We start from the raw sequence: 26,532 nt of genomic DNA on the forward strand, positions 1-26,532 counted from the left end.
CACTAAGTTACTTATTACACAAATACAATTGCTAAAGAAAACACTACTTTAGTGACTGATGGGAGATTAGAGAGAAGAAAGGTAGTGGAATAGTATGTGGGCACTACTTCCTTTGTAGCGAACACATTTGAAATGGCTGCTTATATTGAAAATGCAGTTCATGGGCAAAATGAGTATGTCTTGTGATAACAAGGATTAGTTGAGAAGAATTGTCTTTATATAGGAAGAGTTATTTCACATCTTGTCATTACTTATGGCAGAATAAAATGAAAAGCACTGCAACATGAAAGAATTAGACTACACAGGGAGAATAATTTACTTCAAAAAGTTAAAAAGCTGATATTAACAAATTTCCTTCCTAAAGATTTTCATGTTGAAAATTCCTCTATGACCCCCATTTGTCTAAATCCAGCAATAACAAGTGTGCAGGAGTTTCTCTATAATGTTAGAATGTATAAATAAATAAATCAATAAATAAACAAACAAGATTATGCATATAATCTAGATCTATGTAATTTATATGCATAAATTACAAATACTAACAATAAATATTTGATCTGAATAATTGCCTATTTTTAAAACTTATTTATGTCTGAATAAAGTGTTTAACTCTCAAAGTTCTTTCTATTCTATTGAAACATGCAAAATACTGCTGAAGGTAGTATAATGGTTATTTAGTATGAAAAGAAAAAAAGGAAGAAGAAATTCTAATTATAACTAAGGAGGTAATTAGATATGAAAACTGTAAACATTTTTCTTCTTAAAATACTTCAGATTTTTGTTTTTCCCTAAAGTAAAAATAACTCAGCAACTGAAATCCCTTTAATTCCTGTTCTCCATGATTGGTAAATATCCTTTTCAGTAACTTACAGTCAAAAGTTCGATAAATATAACTTTCATAAAAGTTAAATTTCATTATTATAGCACATGTGAACCTTAAAGCATTTTATAGGTAAAAATCTCAATTACGTCCTATGACAAAACTAACATTTTTACAAAGAGATATAGCAGAATTTGAGAATGACATTTTAGCATGATTTGTCAGAACATTATAGTACATAAAACAATAGCCTACTGAAATATAGAGCAAAATCCTACCTAACACTATAGAGTCAAAATAATTTGCCAGCATTTTGCTTCTGTCAGCTATGTATGCTATGTATTTCCTATCACAAATAAACAGGAGTTAACTAGTAATCCTGTTCTAAAACAATATATTCACTACTAAGTATAACAAAAATAATTTATAATCTCCATATGCAAGTTTAATAAATCATCAACGTTTATTTAACAAGGTTATTTCTACATCAGATTATGGTTTAAAAGCAGTTATATATATGTGATATGAAGAGAATGATGTATAATCAATAAAACTCTTAAATCTTTCTCCCAGGGACTTTCTTCATCTTCCTGCTTAGCCGTAAAAAGTATTTTCAGGTTTATATAAACACATTCTTTACAACTGCCTTAACAGAAAATAAGTATATAAATAGCACTGGGCATTTAGTAAATAAATCAGTCACAGGCTAATAACTTCAATTGTGCAGTTGTAAAATGTAATGGGAAAGAGTTTTTGAAACCTTAAGACTGGGTAATCTGCAGTGTTTCCAACATGTCTTCAACCGCCTTAAGAGAGTATTTGGTTTCCTTCTTACTTCGACCTGCAAACTGATTTTTAAAAAATGCAATTAGGCTCAATTTCAATGGCAGGTTCAAAATCACAATCTTACCTTCACATTGCTAATGAGAGTTAACATTACCTATTTCATCACCAGCATGAAATCAAATATGCTCTTTTTCTTCAATAAAAACAAAATTTGGGTTTAAAGGACATTTTCATTAAGGTTTCATCTTCAGTCAAAAGGTATAAAGATTTCACTGCATAATTGGGCAGTTTAAATGTTTATACAGCATGCTAATATACAAAAATATATTATCAGATTTGATTTTAAAATTATCCTTTTTCAACCAGAAAATATGAAATAAAAAGCATAATTTATAAATTGAATTTAGCTTATACTTGTGTAGGAATGGGGAAAATTTCTACTTGTCTGGCCTCTAAACAAATTTTTACAATTTCAAACAAAGGTAAAATATAAAGTGCTTTTTATTAAACATTTTGAAGTGCAAGCTGTCTCTAAGATTATTTAAAGTCGGTCGTAATTTTTAAAACTTTTCCAGATTTATTAGTTGACTAGATATTATCATGTTTCTGCAGCAAAGACCAGTTAAATAAAACTGTTACATATTACAATGATGTAAACATGTTTTAAAATATGCATTTCTAGTTTAAATTGTAATTTACTATATAAAACCAAATTGGGATTGGATTTTACAATGACTACAAAATATAGCACATTAAATACTATGTTTGTATATTTAAAAGCAAATTCATGGGATATTAAATTCAATAAAGAGCACATAATCAGTGGGGGAAACACTGTTGAATACCCCATGCTGATTTCAAAATGAGTTTTCTAACTAGACCAACAATTCCCATCATTTATCAGCTTGATTTAATACTACAGATTTACTAGATAAGTGTTCCTTATGAGAGTAGGTTTATTATATCTATATTACCTGTTTTCCCTCTGGTTAAAGTATTGATTAACATTTACCATTAACAACATATAGTATTTTCAAGTTAACATCTAAGCAGTCAATACATTTTCATGTGACTGATCTTTCTTTCAAATACCAATCCTGTCTTAAGTACTTAGTGCTTGATTTACGATGTGTTCCTTCTCTTTTGTAATTAACTTAATTTGGCAAACTTCTTATGACCTGTTGAGAAAGATTAAGTGATCAAGCACAGGTAACATCATAGAAGCAATAGGTTTCAGGAATTGGTAACCTGCCTCTGACCTCTCTGGCCGCAGCTTAACATTGTGATTCCCCTACTTCCTAAACCATTAGCTTCTGTGGTTGAATCTTGATTTGATAGAGTAAATAAAGGGGATTTCTAGAGGAAATGCCAGAGAAAGAGAAAAGCTTCTCCTAACAATCAAGATCATTTTATCTTTTATAAGACATCACTAATTTAAGGAATTCAAAAGTTAAATACACAAGTCATAATAACAAAATATAATAACAGCAACACCACATTTAAAACCGTTCCTTTTCATAATTTCCTTTGGTGAGTAAAGAATGTGGGGTGTGCTTATTACTCCTATTATCCAGTTGATAAATTCACTTTCACAAGGACTCACCAAGAACAGAAAGCCTTTTCTTTTACCACTGCCTATCCAAAGTAAACAGGCATGGTCCTAATCAGATACTTAATGGTCTAATTCTACGAAAAAGCTTTGATGGGCTGGAGGAGGAGGTACAAAATAGGATACCACATAGAACATTTACAAAGAAAAATGAAAAATTTCTGCAGATCTGAAGTCACAATACGTATTTTAAAACATAGCAGCATTTTTCTTGGTTTGTACTTAAACATAATAAAATAATAGTAAATATGAATTTGTGATATTTTAAATTAGCTAATTAAAAAAATCACCTAAGACTGTGTATCAACATTACTGACAACCAGTGCTATTTAGAATAAACCAAACTAACTTATTTGTGTCAGAACAAATAAAAAGAAAGTTGGAAATATAAATATATCACTTCGAATTTTGCCTGACATGCAATTATTTTGTCTATTCCAGAATTATATGGCAATTTAACTGATTAAACCGGAATCCTATTTTTCCCTCAAATCATGATTTAATTTTCTATTTCCCAAAAGGATAGTAACAGAATCACCTCCGCAATCATAAATAACATATGGATCACTAGCACAGATGAATTTAACAGTGTACCAAGAAGCATTTATCTGGAAAATTATTGTGCGTAGGTTCACATTAAAGTTTTTCATGAGCATTAATCAAACTTGCCTGCCTCTACTGAACATGCTAAACCAATTACCTAATTGAAGAGCAAGTAGCAGCCATATTCTGTTTCGTTATTAAGTAGAAACAAAGAAAAGCAGTTCTTAAAACCTAATTTTCTCTAATTTATAAATGCCTAGAAAAACATTACAATAAGGAATATTTATTATATTCTTTATACTTGTTTATATGCCTAGACATGAGTCATGAAGTTCTCAATTATATCCCAGAGATTTTTCTAATTACTAAAATGTCAATCTCTGAAAGTTATGCTTTTCCACATTAATCACAAATTCTGTTTTTGTTTTCATAGTTAGATTTTGCCTAAGTAAATTCTTCTTTCATAATTCCCTGTTGGATCTTAAAGAAAACTCACCAAAATGAACACAAATAATAAAAACTGGATTATCAAATTCAAAGGTCAATGATTTATCCATTGTAATAGTAGGGATAAGTTGGCTAAAATTTATCTTTACACAATTTGTGGAAAATAATATGGGTCTACAAAGTAATAGGATAAATAAAATGGAACAGTGGATGGATGAATCTCAGAAACATTATACTGAGTGAAAGAAGCCAGGCATGAAAGAGTAACCTATGATCTCATTTATATAAAGTTCTAGTACAGGCAAAACTAATTTATAGTGATAAAAATCAAATCAGTGCTTGTCTGCAGTGTAGGATGTGGATGACTGCAAAGTAGCAGAAGGGAACTTTCTGGAGTGATGGAAATGCTGTATATTTTAAATGAGGTGGTGGTGAGAGGGGAGTAACATTTGTCAAAGCTCAACTGTACACTTAAAATGTGTGCATGTTATTGTATGTAAATTATACCTCAATAAAGCAGATAAAAGAAAAAGGCAAAATAAATAAAAGCAGGATAGGAGTATGGAGTTATACAACAGTGTAATAAATTGCCAAATTACCACATATTTCTCTTCCCATTGAAAGGTAAAGAACTGCATCTACTGAATCTAGGTTGACCATGTGATCTGCTTTACTCAGAGGAATATATAGCAACATGTGACATGTCCAGAGGCTCCAAAAGTCCTTGCACATTGGAGTTTGCCTGTTTGCTGCTCTTGGAACCCTGAGACCACCATGTGAGTTAAGTCCAAGTTAGCCTGCCAAATGAGACACACAAGGCCCAGCACTCCCAGCTGACAGAGAGCCAACTTTCAGATATTTAAGTGAGGCCATCAACCACTAGCACAGGGCAGAAATATAAATAAGCTCAGGGAGACTAGCAGAATTACTCAACTGAGCCCAAGGCAAACAGCCTACCTACAGAATCATAAGGAAATATGCCATTATTTTAAACTAGAGTTAGCAAAGGGCAAAAGACACAAATATTTATGGAATCTAATTCACAGAAAGAGAACCCAGAACCTCTGTAGAAAAGGCACAGAATATGTAAGCTTCAAAAGCAACAAGAGATTTTTATTTCAAACCTGTTATTCGGGAGAGAGGCAGAAATAAACTTTGCATGATGGGTGATTCCTAATTGAGGAGTACTGGAAGTTGCTATACAGAAACCTGACATGACCAGCTGAGAGATGTGTTATCTTCCTGAAGTGGTATCCAAGAGGACAGAAACTGACAAAAATTCCTTATACTAGTCTGTCCTATAGAGTCAAGAAAAGGCAAATCATATCTTCAGTAAAGATGTGTACAACATCTGAGGACTGTAGAATTTACAGTGCAAAACTCAAAGATGAAGAGCACAAGTGATGTTCTCAGAGCTCTTTCCAAAGAACACTGAGACTTTATAAAATCAATTTGTGAAAAGAGAATGGATCTAATAAAATACAGTAATTTTTTTAAATGAGAATGGCAGGGAAGCAAACATTACTAAAGAATAGGGAGGATTTGGATGTTTGAATAATAGCTTAAATTACTGAAATCATGGAATCAACATCTAGTGATAAAGTTTGTCTTAGGCAAGGAAGGGCATGTTAGCCTGGTCTTGTATTACTGAAGAGACAAGGAAAAAAAGAACACAAAAAGAAAAGAAAAAAACCCAAACAGAACAAAACTCTAAATTTAGTTATTATTAAGAACTTTAGGTCTGAAATGAAACGAGAAACAAGTGAGGGTTGAATATCAATTGTCCACATGAGAAAATAATTGAGAAGGGAGTTAGAAACTATAATTACAACTTCAGATACATTTATACCTCACACCTCCTTACAGAGGCCATTAAGAGAACCAACTGTGGAGTCAGGTTGCCTAGGTTTGAGAACAGCTCTGTCATTAACAGCTATGTCACCTTGGGAACATTATTTAATTTTTCCATGCTTTACTTTTCTCATTTGTAAAACAAGAAAAGTACCGAGCTTATAATAAATTTTCTATAAATGTTTGCTACTATAACTGCTATTATAATTGCAATGCACATAGCAGACATAATAAAGTGAACTTAGAACATGTGATTAGTAAGCACAATGTAATGTGTATTACTGATTTGCTAAAAAAATATGAATTAACTTCTTTAATCCTCAGAGAACTTTTTATTATGTCCATCTTGCAGATGAAAAGCTAGGCCCAGAGATGGTATATAATTTATCCAAGGTCACATAGCTAATAAATGTCAGAGCAAATCTTTGAAGCCAGATGACATGGATCTAGCATCTATGTTCTTCTCTTAACTCCCCCACAGTACTAGATTCCATGGACTGGGCATGACAGAGTCCACAGATGGACAGAAACATTCTGGATAGCTAAATGGGAGAACGCTGACTCCTCTTTCACATCATACATAAAAAAATCAGTTCCAAATGGATTCTGGATCTAAATGTAAACAGCAGAAAGAAAAAAAGACTAAAGACACACAAGATTGTCTTTACGTCCATGAGTAGTAAACAGAATAAAAAATACACAAACTATAAAGGAAATGAATGATTAAGCTGAACGTATTTAACTTCAGAACTTTCATTCATCAAATTCATTTGAGAGGAAAAAGCAAGTAGGAGTTGAAGAGAATTGCTACACATATAGAACACAAGGTTCATATTCAGGAAGCTAAAAAACAAAACAAAAAGTCATAAGCCAATGAAAAAGGCTTCATGAAAGAAGATATCCAAATGACAAATAAACATGAAAAACTGCTGAACCTCACTAGTCATCAGGGAGATGAAAAATAAAACCACAACAATAAAACAATACAGAATGAAATTCTGTATTTCACAACAGAAATAAAACACAACAGAATGAAAATATAAACCACAGATGAAAAATAAAACCACAACAATAAAACACAACAGAATGGCTATAATTATAAAAACTGACAGAACCAAGTGTTAGTGAAGCTGTGGAACCATGAGAACTCTCTAACACTGCTAGTGGGGCTATAAACAACTGATTTGGAAAACAAGCTTTATCTACTAGTTAAATATATGTATGTCCTATGATCCAGTATTTCCACTGAAAGGTATATAATCAAAAATATAAATATATGTACACCAAAAGACTTGTAGAGCAATATTCAGTGTATTATTCATAACAGCAACCTAAAACAGGAAATAAGTCAAATGCTTATCAACTGACTAAATAAAATGTAACATGTTCACACCACAGACTATATAGCACAATGAAAAGGAATGAACTACAGATGTAAAAAAGGATAAATCTCATACATATAATAGTGAAATTGGCCAGACAAAAATGAATACATATTATGTAATTCTATAAAGTTCCAAAAAAAAAAGCCAAAAACTACAGGATTATAAATCAGTACTCTTGAGCAGGATAGAAGGAGTAGAAACTGAGAGGAGGTACCATGACAGCTTTGGGGTGTTGTATGTTTCTACTTATTGATCTGGATACATTTACCTGTACAGTTCACTGAAATGTACATTTATGACAGGTTTCTTTTTATTACATATGTTGTAACTTAATAAAAATTGATTTAAAAAATATAGTCACTCCATGTCAAAAACACACTCTCAGAGCATCCAATTGCTTCTTCAAAAATGTCTTAAAAACAACGATGTAGTTCCGTTCCATTAATTTTATATTATACAAGTCTTATCTTTAAACTTCTCTCTCTAAGCCTACTCTGTGTGAAACACCATTATAAAGCTGAGCTATCTCAAACTGCATTTGGAGAAGCACAGCCTAGCTAATATTTACAAACATTCTGACTTAAGTGCCAACAGAACTGATATTCTCTATTATACACAATGAAAATACACAGTTACTTTAAATGATGTGATCATGGGGCACTGAATTTTTTGAGTGGCACCAACCTTCTCCAAGCAGGAGTACAAAAAAAAAAAAAAAAAGAAAGAAAGAAACAAACAGCATTAAAATCAAAACAAAATAATATAATAGAAAACAAGACCAAAGAAGTGATCTTCAAAAAGACTACATTGTGGGCAATTCTCCAAAACCCTAGAACATGGTTGTATCAATAACAGTAGCAGGACCTACAAAAGATCAACAGCTGTGTGGTAGGAGCAATAGGAAGTAAAAGAAGACAACCTAGTACTCTACAAGGGACAGGAAAAAAAAAGTCCAAACTGATGCACTTGCGAATGGCCTGCAAAACCAGGACAGTCTGGAAGGCTCCAAATTGAAGTGCAAAAAATTGCATGCAAATGTTGACATTAAAGAAGTTTAACAGTCTAAAGCCTTAAAATCTCTGAAATATGCAGCAAATACCCTCTTTCAGAAGGGAAAAACAGAACAAAACAAGACAAAAAAAACAAACAAAAAAACAAACAAAAGCCCTCATACTTACAGAAAACTACTGAAAATTGAAACCAAAGGAACCAGGACAGAAACACTAGGGTAAGAGGGGAAGGACGGTTCAGGTAAGAAAGGTGAGGTGGGCAGTGAGGAAACTCTGCCCAGAGGTAGTAAATCCCAGAAAACAAAACAAAACAAAACAATGAAAAACAAAATGTAACATTTAATGCTGAGAGCAACACCTCAAAATTCAAGATCTGTAGAGCTCTAAGGATAGACAGAAAAAGATTTTCTGGCTGGAGCCAGAAAATCTTTCTGAACCAGACCTAGTTCTGAGAAAGAGTGGATATACACAGAAGTCATTATTTGAGTTCTCCTTAACAAAGAGAAAGCTACAGAGAAGTCAAGCTGGAAAAGTTATTATATCCTCTCTCTGAGTCCCCCTATTCTACTAAAATCCTCCTCATAATAGGACAGGAAAACTAGCTCATTGAAACATGAAGAACAAGAAAAAGAATATGAACTAATTCCATGAAAATTATTATGGAGGGGGAAAAAAGAAAATGACAGAAAAGGATTAGAAAGAAAATGAATGATACAATAAGAGGCGGGATAGGAGAGCCAGTAAGCTTATAATTGAAGACCTGAAAAAGAAAACTTAATCAAACAAAAAAAGCATCCATTGTCATAGATTAAATAACTATATAGGTATAGATTTATTTCTAGGCTCTCTATTCTGTTCCATTGATCTATGTTTCTGTTTTGATGCGAGTACCATGCTGTTTTGAGTCATATTACTATAGCCTTGTAGTATCATTTGATGTCAGGACAGTGAAGATGCCTGACCACTGCATTGTTCACCTGAAGCTGAATAATATTGAATGTCAACTATAATTAAATACACACACACACACACACACACACACACACATATACATACATACATATATGTATATATAGCATATATAGTCACGGGTTGTGGAGTACAGAATAGGGATACCGTCAATGGAATTGTAACAGCTATCTATATATGATGTCAGAGGGATAGCAGACTGGAGGGGTTATCACTTTGTGAGGGGTGTAAATGTCTGTTTTGTACATCTGAAACTAATAAAAATAAAAAATAAAAAGCCTTTAAAACTAAAATTCTAAAAGCAAATTTCTCAAAAGAGGACTGAATCCACATATTAAAAAGTGCCTCTTGTGTATCTGGGGAAATGGACCCAAGAATAATGAAAACATTCTGTAGTAAAACTATTAGATTTTAGAGATAAAGAAAAAATTCCTTTGGACAACCAGACAAAAAGTCTAAGTCACTTATTAAGGAAAAAACTCAGGGGCATCAGAGTTCTTGACAGCAATATTTTATCCTAAAAAACAATGGAACAATATGTTTAAGAGACTTAGTAATGTAAGCCAAAGTTTGTATAAAAAGCCAAATCGTCCTTCAAATATAAAGACTATAGACAGATAAATTATAAACATGCAAGATGTAAGAAGATATGTTTTTCCATGAGCCCTTCCTGAAGAATCTCTTAGAGATGAGCTTCAGAAAATCAGATAAGATCTGACTTGTAAGCGGAGTACATAAATTTTGTTATATATATAGTCTGGTCATTTGACTTTTAGGGTTTTTTCCTCTTTTTTCTCATTACTTGAGATACCTCTGATTAATAATACACTCACCTACCCAATGTACTTGTGAAATGCATCCTGCAATTTGTTTACCCTTTCTGCATTTTCAAAACTATTTTTTATTTGCCAAATGCATAACTACTGAGACTTCTAGATGGCAAGGCTAATTATGAGATCATAATAGTAGCAGATTACTTTTGGAGGGAAAAAAAGTGATTCTACAAGTACAAGTTAATTCTACACAGTTAAAACACATTTGATAAAGGACCAAAGGCATAAAAGTCTAATGAGACATTGGCTTTGTAGTTTGTAGAAACAAAAACAACTACTAAGAAATACAACACATTAACTGACTTATATCATAATATAAAGTTATCAATACTAACCTGATAAGCTCTGTTTATTTGACTAGCTGCCCAACTAGCATATTTCATGTTGTCCTTTTTTGTTTTTGCACTTGCTTTTGGATTAGAAGCAATATGACTTGCGGACTAAAAACAAAACGAAGGAAAAAAAACAATCAAAAACAAAATGCCTTTTTTCTAGCAAGATAATCAAAAACGTAAGGGTCACAGTTGCAATGGGATGATAACAAAGAGTTTTTAAAATTTGTACCAAAACTATTGTTAAAATAAAAATAAAGTTCAAAGAAATTAGTGTTTAAAAATGAAAATACATTTTAAAATGCAGAATAATCCAAAGTAATGGGAAGAGAAAGGGTATCTTTAATTGTATCTAAAGTTATTTTATTAGTTATCTAACACAGCTCTTAAAGGTAAAATTCCATTTCTTTCCTAAAAATTATGTCATTTGTTTCTTCCTGCCTCCATCTCTGCAATCAATACTTTTCACTGAGCCTCACCAAGACATTTATCCAAAAGTCTATGAAAAGACTAGGAAAATTAAATTTCAAGGAACTGGCCTATTAAAAAGAAAAGTTTATTTTTCCAGCCATTCTGATTGCGGAGAAAGGATTATTTTATATGTATTTAAAAGCACAACAAATTCTTCCAATCCCAAAGCCCTTGTTAACTGAGTTTTCTAAGCTCGTAATTTGATATACATAAACAACAGAAATATGTAATTATACACTTCACACGATTTCCAAACTGTTTTCCTATACAATAAAAAAAATTTTAATTTGACACTAGAGATTTTATTTCTAATATGTCTTTTATTGGCATAGTTTAAAAATATCTCATACAATTATGACTTAAGGTAAGACAAACAATAATGCTGGGCGTAAAACAAGAAATAGATAATATGGTTTGTTATCAGTTACTATTTAATTTTATAAGGGAAGACTTCATTTCTGATACAATAAAAATGTTTTACAATGCTAGGATGTAGTAACATCTGAAAATAAAACTGCCTTATTACCTATTACTCAATTAACTAGAGGAATATTCATATGCTTATCAAAAAATCCCCCAAAAACAAAATCTCAAGAGGGAAATGATTGGATAGGTTAATGGATTTTAAATGACAGATTTTGTAAAATGACATTAAACATGCATCTCAACTCACCATGTAAAGTCCAAACAAAGCTCTCATATTTCTGTTGTTCAGTTTCAATGCCTGTGCAAAATACTTTCTTGAAAGTTCAAGGTTTTCAAGTCCACCTTGGGTATATTTAACCTGTTAAAAATTGTGCAGTGATGAAACTTGTTTATTTTACTACTTTGAAATATAGCATGTTTCATCATACCATAGGCATTAGTAATTAAAACAGATACTCTGTAAACAAATGAAGATGTTTAAAGAATTCATCTTAAAGTTGTTAGAGCTAATCTAAATTTTAAAGCATAACCTACTCCCCAAAACTATTCTATTAACAGTCCTTAATAATGAAGTCCTTTAATCTGACAACATTCAATTATATCCCTATCCTTAATAGTAAAGCAAATAAGATAAATACTTCCTACTTCCCAAAATATTGACCTTAATATGAATTTCCTACAGTACAGATTTAAAAATCATAATAAAGACAAACAAAAACTCATAGACACAGACAATAGTCTAGTGGTTACCAGAGGGTTAGGGGGTCGGGGGTGGTAGAAAAGGGTAAAGGGGGTCAAATATAGGGTGATGGAAAGAGAATTTATTCTGGGTGGTGAACACACAATGCAATATATAGGTGATGTATTATAGAAATATAGACTTGAAACCTGTGTAATTTTACTAACCAATGTCACCCCAATACCTTTAATAAAATTACGAAAAAAATCAAAATCAAAATCGTAAATGTCTTAGAAGCCATTAAGTGGTCACAATTGTGGCAAAATTCAAAATTAGAAAACAGTATACAAATAAAAAATACAAAGAATCTCACTTTTAAATAGAGCTTTTAACTGATAAGTCAGTTATTTCCATTACAGCATTAAAAATTTAAAACTTTTACTTCCACCAGTCAATTTTCATCAGATGTTTTAAATATTTATATACTTGCCTAACATTAAGGTCATAATCTTAGTTCCATAATACCCAACACCAACAAAAATAAAAACACATACAATTGTTGTTTCTGAAAACACTTACTTCAGCATACTGCTGACAATATAAGTGGTTGTGTGGATTAGTCATCATAAGCTCCTCTAAACAAAAGGCTGCTTTAGCATAGCTGAAAAATATCAAAAGATATTAATTTTAAAAGTCACAAATTTTATCTTAGTTATGCCTTAAAATACTTTTAAAACAATTTTAGTGGTTAGACATTTTATTCCCTAAATACTTTAAAATAGCTTTATTAATAAAGTACTTAACCTGAATTATTAAATACAAATAATATTAAATTTTTTAATGAAATAAACAAACAGAAGCTTAAATCCTAAAGCAACCTATGAACAGTCAGTAACACATTTTTAAAACTGGGTCACTTCTATGACATTCAAACATCATTAACAACACAGGCTTCAAGACCTTGGAGCAGGTTACATATAAAACAACTTCTAGATGTCCACAATCAATTAATAAAAATAGTCTAATAGCTGAAGAGCAAGGAGAAATTAAACATTTTATCAAATACTTTCTGTTCACTAAAAATCCCTCACACTTATATTTACCCACATATTCCATTACACAGACTTTTCATTACTTAAGTTTACTGTTAAATACAAAATCATAATGAACTTATAAATTTCTAAACCCATGAGAAATGGATCACGCTAGTGGCTTTGATATGCACTCTACTACTATTTAATCATGTGGTAGAGAAACAAAAATATGGTTGAAAATCTAAGGAGAGAACTGCTGCAAAGGGCTCTGGAAAAATGGTTTTATACCATGTGACTAAAATTCCCTTTAATGTATTTTATATGTCTAAAGCCATGTGAATATCCTCACTATTTACAGGTAATCCTAAAGAACACAGGTGTTCTAAGATTTATTCCCAGGAAGGGGATGATGTGAGTACCCAACAGAAAAAGGCTATCTACAGTTATTTTTGGCATTTGGTCACCAATATACCAATATTCAATATACAATATATATTTGGTCACCAATATACAAAGGTACCTATCTTTACACTAATGTCTAATATACTTACTTTTCAAAATATACATGTTTCATACACGTGACTACTAAGAGCTAACTTTTATTACATGCTTATTATGTATTGTTTCTCTAGGTGTTACATGTATTAGCTCATTTAATCCTACCCAAACCCTAGGAAGCAGGAAATTATTATCACCATTCTATAGCTGAGAACACTGAGGCAGAGATTAAACTGAAACCCAGGCTGTGCCACCCCAGTCAGTCGACATTCTTAACCACTATGCCCATAAGCGAGCGCTACAACCACAATGAAAACTGTGGCGGTGATGGTAATGATGAAGATGTCAATGGTAACATAAAAACAGGTACAGCAATCAACCCAAAAAGCCCAAGGAACCAAAAACATCCGGCACATTACCCAAAACTAATAGTATTTTAGATTTATGAAAGATCTTATATATTGACTCTCATCAAAGATCATGAAGCTATTTATTTAGCCCTTTTCGTTTTTATATCCAAAAGCCAGCACTGGTTCTTGACAAATGAACAAAATGACTAAATGTCTCAAACAAAAGCATTATATTTACTTATCTATTTGATATTTATCATTCTACAAGGGAAAAAGTGGTCTCTATTTTAAACACCTTACCATCAAAAAGGCAGTTTCCTTCTAAATGTGTTCCTTTTACTAGGATGATGCCCAAAATTCTTACTAATGCTAAGAATAAATATTCTTAGAAATTTAAATAGGTTAAGCACAAGTGTGACTCTAGTTCTTACACAACGTAAAAATAAAATGGGTGGATAAGAGTTAGTACTGAAAAATGAATACCAAGATATTTTTTGCAAAAATTATACAGCATCACACACAAGAAGGGGATCCCTTCCCCCAATTTTATAAAGTATAAAATCAAACTAATTTTGTGGATTGAGTACAGAATCAAATAAACTTAGAGCTAGAAGGAGCAAGAGATGGTCTAGTCCAGTTTTTCTCAGCTGGGATCACCCAAGAGTACTAAGCTATACGGAAAGTGATTTGAGTGGTGCTTTTCTCAGTTCTCCCAAGGAGGGTACATGACCAGCACCATTCCAGAGGCATAAGAAAGTTAATTCATTATATATTAGGTTGGTGCAAAAGCAATTGCGGTTTTTGCAATCATTTTTAACCTTTTAAACCACAATTACTTTTCCACCAACCTAATACAATGGTTCAATGAGACTAAGATTAGAGAAATAAAAATAATTTCAATTTATTTAAAATAGAACAACCACTGTTATTACGTTAGAATAACTAATTACAATTTTTGAAAAAGTTCTGTTCCTCACAAAAGCATATGTACAGGTTACAGTTTTTGTCCCTAGATTGCTTTATCAATATTATGGTTTTTCCTCATAGGATTTTAATAATTGCATTTGTTATAGAATTTTACAGTAAGGCTGGACCTACAAAAAGGAACCATAATCACAATCATAATTAATTTATACTACTAGTGCCCCTTGCTGTTATAACATCTACTTTTAACTACAAATCAAGTTAAAAAAATTAAATATCTTTCTTTAAAATACATATTTTTGTTTATAATACATATTAGTGCTAATGTATAAATTATAACTAATTTTTTATCTTTAAAACAAGTAACGTATCTCAATATGGTCAACTGGTGCGACATATACCAGCTGCATAACTAAATACACACTATAATTTATGTATTAGAATCAAAGGTAACTTAACGACATAAGGACATGGCAGAATTCTGTATCCCACTTTTCTCTACATAAAAACACTGAATAGACTTGTATGAATATTCTACTGTGGAAATTTGGAGTAAAAAAAATGTTACCTCTAGACTAACAATGCTGCCTGTGACCTATTATATTTAAAATAGCTTATAACTATTCATATGAAGAAATGTAAAATATATCTAGCAAACTCTAAATTGCTACATTTTTGCCACTGTGTCCATAAAACTGTGCTAAACTGACATTCCACAATAACTTACTACTTCTACAAAAAAAAAATTCTACCTACTCCAATGACTTGCCCAAACAAGTCAAATGAATTAAGTGAATAGATTCTGATGTTCATATAGTTTCAAAAAACTGAAGATATTTATTTCTACTCACCCTAATTCTGAACATTCCTTCTAAGTGTTCAATTGGAAAATATTGGTCATTTTGTGAATGACTAGCTTTAGGACCAAAAAGTTTTTTGATACAAGATAAAGGGGAAGGCTGAATAATTATTTCCTCTGCAAAGAAATTTTTCAGGTACTTTTCTTCGTTTTCTCAATTTCTTAGGGATTTTTCAGTTCATTTCTCTTAAGAATACATTTAACTCTACCTCAACAAACTCTTTAGAAATTCAAAACAAAGCAAAAGTGAATGTGGCCATTGTGAAGTGAAGCAAGTAATAAATTTAATGATAGGTTAAAATAAAGTATAACCTATTTGAGAACTAAATATAGAAATATTAGACACATGCAAAAAAAGTAAAATTGAGAAAGAAATAGAAAAAACAGAGATAATATATTTATATAACTCGCTGAGGACAGGAAACATAAAGGCAATAAAAATTGATATATCTGACCATCTAAAAATATAAAGTTTCTTTATTTAAAACTAATCAATATGAAAAAGACATATAACAAACAAGGAAATATTTCTGAAAGGACAAAGATGCCTATTCTTTGATATAAAAATTTCTTGAAAAAACGTTTTTAAAAGGTGTAACCAATTTTCACCTATCAAAATTTGCAAAGATTAAAACGAATGATAGTACCCAGTGTTGTTAAAGGGATATTCTAATAATTGCTGGCGTGAGAGTTAATTGACATTCCCTTTCTAGTGAACAATTTAGGAACAATTTATCAAAACCACTGAAAATGTGAGTATCATTTAATCAAGTAATTCTACTTCTAAGAATTTAGCCCAAGGAAACAGTTAAAATAAAGATAATCAGTATAGTATTATAGTGAAGATAAAAAAAAAACAAACAACTTTTATATTCCCCTAGGAAATTATTTAACACTAGGAAACATTAACAAGATGGAATAATATAAAGCCACTGAAATCTCACTGCGAAATGTTTATTGTGATAAGAAATTTTTGACAAAATATAACTAAGTGAAAAGCATTAGGCTAAAAAAGGTAATTCTATTGTGGATTTCTGTTATTTTCAAGAAGTATTAAAAAAATCAAATACAAACTAACATTAATTAGAATGATGGCAGAATGATGGGATTTTTGCTTTCCTCTTTATTTTTTATTAGGTTTTCCAAATTTCCTGCATTAAGTATCTCTTTAAATAAAAAAATTTCCGTGATGATTTGAAATGTTTTTAAATGCTTTTAATCACAAGAACTTCAAAATGTACAAAACCATTTTAAACAACTGTCATCAGTTTTAGGAACAAAATAAAACTAATGTTAATTTTTTTACTGTATTCTGAAAATTCGGCTTCATGTTAAATTGTTTACTGTATACCTTATAAATATTGACTTAAAAACTGTGAAAAATATTTCCATTTAAACCAAAAGTACTACCACTCTCACATAAGAGAATCCTAAGTATGTGTACACATGTGAACATACAAGCTTACATACATCTATACTGAACATGATTCAGGAAATAATTTTGTAAAGAAAAACAAAGAGAATCTGATAGCCAGAGTATAGTAGAGAATTGGAAAACGCTTCCCAGAATATAGCACACATTCATTAAATGATAGCTACAATTTTAGTTTTAGCTCCAATTTATATTAGAATTATGCACATAACTACGTTAATTCTCTATTCACATTCCATATATAGCCCTGGGCAAAGAAAAGACATAAGTGTCTTCACGCTATTCTATTTCCTATGTCAGCTATTTGTAGTATGGGAATGAGGTTAACTATTCATGCATAGTGAGAATATGCGTACGAGAATCTGATTCTATTCTCTCTCAAAAAAAAGGAAAGAAACAATGTGATATACTTCAGATTTAGAAGAACCAAGGTAAAAACAGGAAAAAAAAAATCCTGCCTGTAGATCGAGGTTAGCGTTAATGCCGTGATATTAGAAAACTTGCACTAAGACCAGGCTAATCCTCTCACACTGGGATTTCCTCTTGTCACTGCAGCAAGAAAAAAGCTAACAAAAACATTAAATATCCAATAAGAGAGTTCCTACAGCATTCAACATTCTTGATTATTCTTGGTTTTTTACCCGGGCAACAGAATTTTTAAACAGCAGGGAGTATAATAGTCTTTGTATATAAGAACAATTTAAACTCTAAAAATTCACAATTTTGATTCACTAAAAATAACCTTACCTCAGCAAACGCAGGCCTTTCTAATTCCAACGAATGCCAAATGTATTTAAAAGAAAAACTTATTTCCCAAACAAAAATAATTTAGCAAAACACAAATGACCTAGTTAAAAGCAATTCATATAATATAACCAAGAAATTGTTGATGTTGTTTTTCATTTAATTGTTTATTTCTTTTGTTCATTTAAAATGACATGATTCATTTGTGTCACCAAATTTTCATAAACCGCTATGCATTCTGAACTTACACAGTGATGAAAACTGTACTCCTAATAAAATTTTACGTGTGTTTAACAACTTACTCATGTTCATTGATATAAAGTTCTGCAAGTTCATGCCAGGCTTCTTGGTCTCCAACAAATCTGGTAAGAGGAAAGGGATAAAAAGTAAGTGTGTAGATATCTGTAAATAAATAGCATGTAGGCAAAAAGGAAAATCAAATGCAAATTCCATTTTAATTAAAAAAGATTTATCAGAATAACAAAACACAATCCTCTTGTGGGACACTCACTGTTCCAGATACTCATTCAGTTCCCGAATGGCCTCCACATTTTTCCCCTGGGCTTTTCGAATGGCAATCTTACGCTTTCTTGCAGCCTATGGGTTGACATTAATAAAGGATTAGGCCTCATGATTCCCTGGGTTTTTGTAAAGAAGGTAATTTGACTGCAAATTATTATCTCAATGCCAGTGAAATTCCATTGTAGAACTACTGCTTAGTGGGAGTTTATAAACATACCCCATGATATCCCACCGAGGAATTCAAACATTCTACTAACAATCACATATGCTTTACTTTTGGTGCATACAATGTATGCATCATTTCATTCAAATAAATAACCATCCAGATTCTGATAATTACAAGACAGCAGGGAATCCTAATCTTTATCCAGATTAAAGTCCTTTACTCTGTCTCATTCATAAGATCTGTATCTTAAGAGATAGAGGGACAGTGGAGATTAAGGGGAAAAAAAAAATCTCACCATGGCCACTTGAAAGTCATTATACAAACATGGCTTCTGAAAACTTTTTTCAGTTTTAAGAGAAAAACCTACCTATGAGTCTTTCAAATGAATAATATAAGTATCGAAAGATATATTTTATAACAGACAAAACATTTAAAACTTGCATTTTAAAGTTTAAGTGATAAATATAAAAATCAATGCCATTTATTTATGCATTCATCAAATATGTACTGCACATCTAATGTTTGACAGGTACTGTGCTAGACAGTGAACATATAAGGAGAAAAACACATCAAATAAAAAAAACAATGACAGATATCGAGGGTTTGTGGTAGAGTGGGAAGAGGTGGAAGGGCAGGAAGCAAATATGGTCCCAGATGTGATACCTGCACTGAAACAGAAGGGGCAAGTAGACATTAAGAATGCAAAAAAGGAAACTGTGTGGAGGGCACTGTATAAGAGGAGGAACATTGGAGCAAAGACACAGCAGATAGTAACTTTGTGTGTAATCAAGACTACATTTGAGGCTGGAGTGAACAGTCAGGGACTGGAGGCCACTGTATGAATTACTGAATTTATATCCCATCCATCAGTTGAATTCAATGCAAAGGCTAAACAATAAAACACACAAGGGCCGTGTTAAGCTTATTAATTATGAACACGATTGCTATTGCTTTATTACATAATACACACTAGAAAATGCAGACAAAGAAAATAAAATGAATGGGTTCTCTTTAGATTAATGGAGCTACCTGTCATGGGGTGAGAAAGTTGGGGGCTTTTGCTCTGAAGAACTGAAAGTCAAAAAAACAGAGAGAATCAAGAGACTCCCAGTAAGACCAAGAGCAATATTTATAATAACAGTGATAACAGTATTTTGGTAACAAAAGAAAGTGACCTATGTGTTAAAAATGTATATCCTTGAATATGTGGCCCATATCGAAGGCCTACCATGATGCCTGCCACACAATAGGTACTCAAATATACTTGGAATAATTTCACTATGTAAAAATGATGAAAGCACTATAATAAATGAAAGTTTAGAAAGTCTCAAGAATTCATAAGAAAAATAAAGTTCTAAAAGTAACTCAATCCTAAAGCCTTTAAGAAAAATATTAAGACTTCAAATGAAAGCCTTATCCCAAGTCCTTCTGAAAACAGGTGAAGGTAAGTTAATATATAATTAAGAAACTAACTTCTTTTGGACATATAATATCTAATTTCACCAATCCAACAAAATTTGAAACATTTAATTGTTTATTCCTTTCATTTTTCATGACACTATCTCTTCCACAGGCAGTATGGTAGAGCAGAGTCGAGGTTTTTTCACTTACTAGCTTTCTAACCAAGAGCAAAATATTTAACATCCTGCCGGTCCCCACCTCGGTAACACCATCAATCTCCAAGTGTCAATGTAAAGCAACAAACATGTTGAATATAAATTAAATGAATTTTACCTTTTCTTTTTACCTTTGGTTTGTGCTTACCCTTTGGTTTGTGTTAAGCCTTGCCAAAAGCTCTACCTTGAGATCTTCAAAGAACTGGCATAGGCTTGCTTAGTTTGATACTGATGTGCCAATCTTTATAGGATTTGCACCAGCTGAGGTGAGATATTGTATAGATAACAGTGAAACTTGAAAATATTGTATTAAAATTAGACAAGAAGTCAGAATATAAACATGAAAGGAACTAATCTCTCTGTGGTCGTAGTAAAACGTGTGGTATAAACACGGTGAGGACACTTAGGCACAATGAGTTTCATGAAGAAGGTTGCACGAAAAACATTTGTCTAACTTTGTTCAACTCATTTTCTCAGTGATTGAACAGAACCATTCCTCTACTGTTGAACACACACCAATATTTTTAGGTCAGTAGCATTGTACAGAATAGTCTGTAAAGCACTGTTCTAGTGTTTCAAAGATCTTTAAAAATCTTTTTAAAAAACAATTCTTTTATAAACGATGGAAAATGGAGGTTTAAACAACTTAAATGCATCAAGAGGTAGAATTAGAAGTAGGATCTGAAAGTTCTGATTCCTACCCTAGATCCTTCTATGAAACTTCTTAGAAGAATCTAAAATATCACAAATTAAATAATTTGTTAACTAAGAGTTTTACACCTAACAAACACACCAATGAGGTATAAGAAAAGATTTTAAATATAAAGCTTTATTAATCGATTTAGGAAACATGCCCCCAAATCTCTTAATCACATAAAAACTAAGATACAGTATCTTATCTCCCAATATTGTAAAATTTACAACAAACTTTTAAGTGGTCAACTATTCAACTATGCAAAGCCATCTTCCTAATGAAACTATATAACAGCTTAAAAACAAAACAAAACAAAAAACCTGCGTAGCAATCACTATCATAACAGGCAACAATACTATTAAGTCACATACTAAACAACAGCCCTTTCAAGGTTCTGACATAAGAACCAATCTTTATTTATCATGATCATTTTAAATGAACATTAGGCAGGAATTTCATTTCTGGCCAAGAAGGAGCAACAGGGACCAGATTTATCCTCATGCCTAAAACAACCAAAGAACTAGACTAAATACTCGTATATAAAACAACCATTTTTAAAGCACAGGAGGCAAGGACAGTGATCCCTAAGAGACAAGCAACAAATAGGTGAGCCCTATTTTTATTGCCCTGGTTCACTGCCTTGACAAAGCTGAAGAGTGCTGTGCAGGGAGAAAAAACCAGGTAGAGCCAGGCAGCCTCTGTGACTGAGTTCCGGACAAGTAGCTGAGAGTCCAGGAAGATCAAAGAGGCTAGAGTTCATAGGACAGAGTACTGGAGAAGAGAAAAAAATACAGAATAAGGACTCTGGAGGTTCCCCTTGAGTCCTCGGCTTTGTACCGATCAGTGCATGTGTGTGAAGAAACTACCCAAGGCCAAGGGAAGAACTATCTGGGGGAAAAGGGCCCAGAGCTTACACAGGGCTGGGAACAGTGCCTCCTCCAACTACCCAGATTGGAAAACGCCATGATTCCTGGTGTACTGGAAATACCCAGAGATTGAAATGGGCCTTAGCCCTGGTATAAACACTGACCTGGACCTGTCTAACAAAGACCCAAAAGGTTCAAGCTGTTCGCAAGTAACTGAATCTGACAAGACAGCTCAATAGAATTTATAGGAACACAAAAAGGGAAGGGGCAAAGGAAACTTTGCAGGATGATGGTTTTATTAACTCCTTGATTGTGGTGATGGTTTCTCAGGCGTACACAAATGTCAAAACTTATAAAATTGTATAACATAAGAATGTGCTGTCGATTCTACATCAATTATATGTCAATATAGTACAAAAAAGAGCCTTAATTAGACTAAACGTTAAGTAGACTCTTGAATATTTATCAATTTCCATTTGTATTTCTTTGTTGTACTTTTTTCACGTGTAATACATGCCAATGTTTTAAATTTTCTAAATTTCTAGTTTAAATTAATCTTTGCAAGTCAGTTAAAGTCTTAAAAATGAAAATTGTTCCACATTTTATAAGTGATTTTAATAATGGAGTTAGGATTTTTATTACAAAATATGAACCTTCACAAAGTATTTATTACCATGAATAAATCTTCCTCAAATTTGTTACAACCTTTGTGTAACATCATATACAAAAGGGCTAGCTAATAATTTTTCCTGAAAGACACGTCGTGTCTTAAAAAAAATAGACTACTTAGAGAGAAATACTACCTAGAAAAGGATTAAGGGATCAAGGTCTACCAGCAAAGTACAACCTAAAACTCCCCCCACTTCAGGCGCTGGGACCCAGAACAAAACAGACCATTAACCAACAGAGTAAAAGCAGAGTTCTGGGTTCAACTGCCTCCAAAATGTATGCCCCAAACTCCAGGAAGTGTCACTTTCTAAAAGCATCTTCACCCTTGGCACAAAAGCAATTACATTTAACTCCAAAATAAAAAATTCACATATTTGATATATCACAGTAGACAGTTCAAAATTCAAGGCAAAATATGAAATGTGAAATTCAACTAAAAAGAAAGTAATTATTGTACTTTCTTTCTGAAAGGCCTTCATTCAACAAGTATTGATTAAAGGCCTACCAAATACAAGGCATTGTTCCATGCAGTGGACATAATTTTTTCTGTCAAGGAGCTTTCAAAGAATAAAAAACCTACCTTTATTTTAAAAGCCAGTAAACAAAAAACCGGCTGTTGTTGGGGTAATCTAAAGATAGAAGCTCACAGTGAGCCTCGTCCAATACTTCATGTTGATAGGCTAGTGACTAAAGTTTTCACTTAAGAGCTACTCTTCCAAAATAACATTCACATCTAAGTTTTAATTATTTCTATGCTTTCATTACAAAATACACTTTCTTCCATTCCTCCACACCCTCCAATTCCGCTTGTCCTGGGTTTAGATCACCAAAACCTCTGGCCTAAGAGAACAGTCCTCAAATTACTTATTTCATCTCTTCTCACCTTCTTCAAATCATCTGCCATGTTACTGACAAAGCTATTTCTAAAAATATCTGCTGGTATTTATTTTCCTAGTCAAAATTTGACTCATTCTCCATTTTCTAAGAACAAAAATTAAAATTTTGAAGTGTAACATACAAGGTTGTTCACAAATGCAGACGCTGGTGTTGTATTCCCAGTCATTCTGTAAGATGAACCAACAGGTCCTCCCCCGTGAAGCTGGCAGGCAGGCGCCATCTTTCCTGTGTTGAGCCGGTCCCAAAGGCCACATGTGAATCTGCATTGGCCTGGTGAACTCTCCCCCTGCACCCTGCTCACTCACTGAGGCCCCACTATACCGACTCCATACCACAGGAGGCTTTATCAGCAGCTGAACCTTACAGGAGCGGCAACCGGCAGAAGGCCTCACTGTGTCCTAACTTTTTGCGGAGTTATCACAGTCCGGGTATTGGGGCAGCCATCCTCAGTTTGCAGCATGGCCTCTCCCAGGTGCCTCCAGGTCCAATACAGGCAGAGACCAACCATGGATCGCTTTGTAGCTCCTACCAGGTAGACCCTGAGTGGTCACAGGCAGGTGACCTGGGCCTGCACCAGAGCCCGACCCAACAGGCCCCAGAACCAACATACTCAGAGGTTGGTTTCAGACCACAGCAGAGCACCTCCCAATTAGCCCCAGAAATGGCATACACAAAGGGCGGTCTCAACAAGCACCAGAGCCCACTCGGGTGAATCCCACTCTCTGTGGTAACCCTCCACACAGCAGAGCATAAGCTATGGACGTGGCCAAACCCCACAGCCAGTCACCTGAGGGTCAATCCCACCTATTGACGTGCCACTAACAATCAGGGTTCAAATATAACAGGAGGGCACACACAACCCACACAAAGGACACTCCTGGAGCACCAAGTGCAGCTGACCAGGGAGACTGTGCCACTGGGCCCCACAGGACACCTACTAAATAAGGACACCCAGTCAAGACTGGGAGACATGCAGCCCTACTTAATACACAGAAACAAACACAGAGAGGAAGCCAAAATGAGGAAACAAAGAAATACATCCCAACTGAAAGAACAGGAGAAAACGCCAGAAAAAGAACTAAATGAAATGGAGGCAAACAGTTCAAAACATTGGTTAAAAAGGTTATAAGGATTCTCAAGGATATAGTGAGAACTTCAACAAACAGATAGCAAGCATAAAACAAACAAACAAACAAACAATAAAAAAGAACCAGTCAGAAGTGAAGAATACAATAAATGAAATGAAGAATGCACTAGAAGGAATTACCGGCAGACTAGAGGAAGCAGAGGATCAAACCAGCAATTTGGAAGACAAGGTAAAAGAAAACACCCAATCAGAACAGCAAAAGGAAAAAGAATCCAAAAAATGAGGACAGTTTAAGAGACCTCTGGGACAACATCAAGTGTAACAACATTCGCATCACGGGGGTACCAAAAGGAGAAGAGTGAAAGCAAAGGATTGAGAACCTATTTGAAGAAATGATGACAGAAAACTTTCCTAACATGGTGAAGGAAATAGACATAAAAGCCGGAAGTGCAGAGTCCCAAAAAAGATGGACACAAACAATCCCACACCAAGACACATAAAAATTAAAATGCCAAAGGTTAAAGACAAAGAGAGAATCCTAAAAGCAGAAAGAGAAGGGCAACGAGTAACTTATAAGGGAGCTTCCATTACACTGTCCGCTGATTTCTCAACCAGAAGGGATTAGCACAAAATATTTAACATGAAAAGCAAGGAACTATAACCAAGACTATTCTACCCAGCAAGGCTATCATACAAAACTGAAGGAAAGATAAAGAGCTTCCCAGACAAGAAAAAGTTAAAGGAGTTCATCACAACCAAACCAGTATTACAAGGAATGTTAGAGAGCCTTCTTTAAGACAGAAGGAAAAAAACAGAGAGCGATCAAAAATATGAATAAAATGGCAAGAGCTACATATCTATCAACAATTACTTTCAATGTAAATGGATTAAATACTCCAATCAAAAGACAGAGGGCTGGACAGATAAGAAAACAAAACCCTTACATATACTGCCTACAAGAGACTCACTTCAGATTGAAAGACACGCACAGACCTGAAAGTAAAGGGATATAGAAAGTTATTTCATGAAAATGGGAATGAAAAAAACAAAAAACAAAAAAGCTGGAGTAGCAAAACTTTTAATCACACAAAATAGACTTTAAAACAAAGGCTATAACAAAGAGACAAAGAAGGACCCAGTAATCCCCCTGCTGGGTATTTATCTGAAGAAACCCCAAAATGCTACTTTGAGGGGACGTGTGCATCCATATGTTCATTGCAGCGTTATTTACAGTGGCCAAGATGTGGAGATCGCCTGGTGTGCATCAATGGATGAGCGGATAGATAGGAGGTGGTACATATATACCATGAAATATTGCTCGGCCATGGAAGGGAATGGGTTCTTGCCACCTGTGATGGCATGGATGGACCTGGAGGGTCTTGTGCTGAATAGAGTATGTCAAAACTAACAAACAAAACAGAAACATAATCATAGATACAGAGAACATTTTGATGCTTGCCAGATGGGAGGGGGTTGAAGGGGTAGGTGAAAAAAGGGAAGCATTTAAGAAGTACAACTTGGTCGTTACAAAGCAATCTTGGGTGATAGATGGGAGGGGGTTTGGGGACAGTTGAAAAAGGTGAAGGGATTAAGGAGTATAAATTGTTAGTTACAAATAGTTATGGGGATGTAAAGTAAAGCATAGGGAATATAGTCAATAATACGGCAATAGCTATGTATAGGGCCAGGTGAGTACTAGTCAGAGGGATCACTTCTTAAGTTATACAAGTGTCCAACCACTATGCTGTACACTTGAAATATAAACTAATATTGAATATTAACAGTAATTAAAAAATTAAAAAGGGAGGAAAAAGGTGAAAGGGAGTAAGAGGTTCAAATTTCCAGGTATAAAACAAATAAGTCATGGGGATGTAACGTACAGCATGGGGAATACAGTCAATAATATTGTGATAGCATAGTATGGTGTCAGATGGTTGCTGGACTTACCATGATCACTTCTTTAGATATATAAATGCTAAACAACTATGGTGTACACTTTAAACTGATATAATG

At 33.3% G+C, this 26,532-nt stretch overlaps 1 protein-coding gene across 3 annotated transcripts in view; it reads right to left on the bottom strand.

The window, feature by feature from the left end:
• Positions 1–292: 292 nt before the first annotated feature.
• Positions 293–26,532, bottom strand: part of EMC2 (ER membrane protein complex subunit 2) — a 46,849-nt gene continuing 20,609 nt past the window's right edge. For all 3 annotated transcript variants that reach the window (XM_081070864.1, XM_081070863.1, XM_081070865.1), the window contains exons 6-11: positions 18,514–18,599; positions 18,305–18,364; positions 12,741–12,822; positions 11,730–11,840; positions 10,589–10,693; positions 293–1,668 (exon numbers count right to left, since the gene is read on the bottom strand). In XM_081070864.1, coding sequence (XP_080926990.1) covers positions 1,582–1,668; positions 10,589–10,693; positions 11,730–11,840; positions 12,741–12,822; positions 18,305–18,364; positions 18,514–18,599 — 531 coding nt within the window. In that variant the 3' untranslated portion in view covers positions 293–1,581. The remainder of the gene's footprint in view (positions 1,669–10,588; positions 10,694–11,729; positions 11,841–12,740; positions 12,823–18,304; positions 18,365–18,513; positions 18,600–26,532) is intronic.

The sequence above is a fragment of the Rhinolophus hipposideros genome (genome assembly GCF_964194185.1).
Source record: "Rhinolophus hipposideros genome assembly, chromosome: 13".
Lineage (NCBI taxonomy): Eukaryota > Metazoa > Chordata > Mammalia > Chiroptera > Rhinolophidae > Rhinolophus > Rhinolophus hipposideros.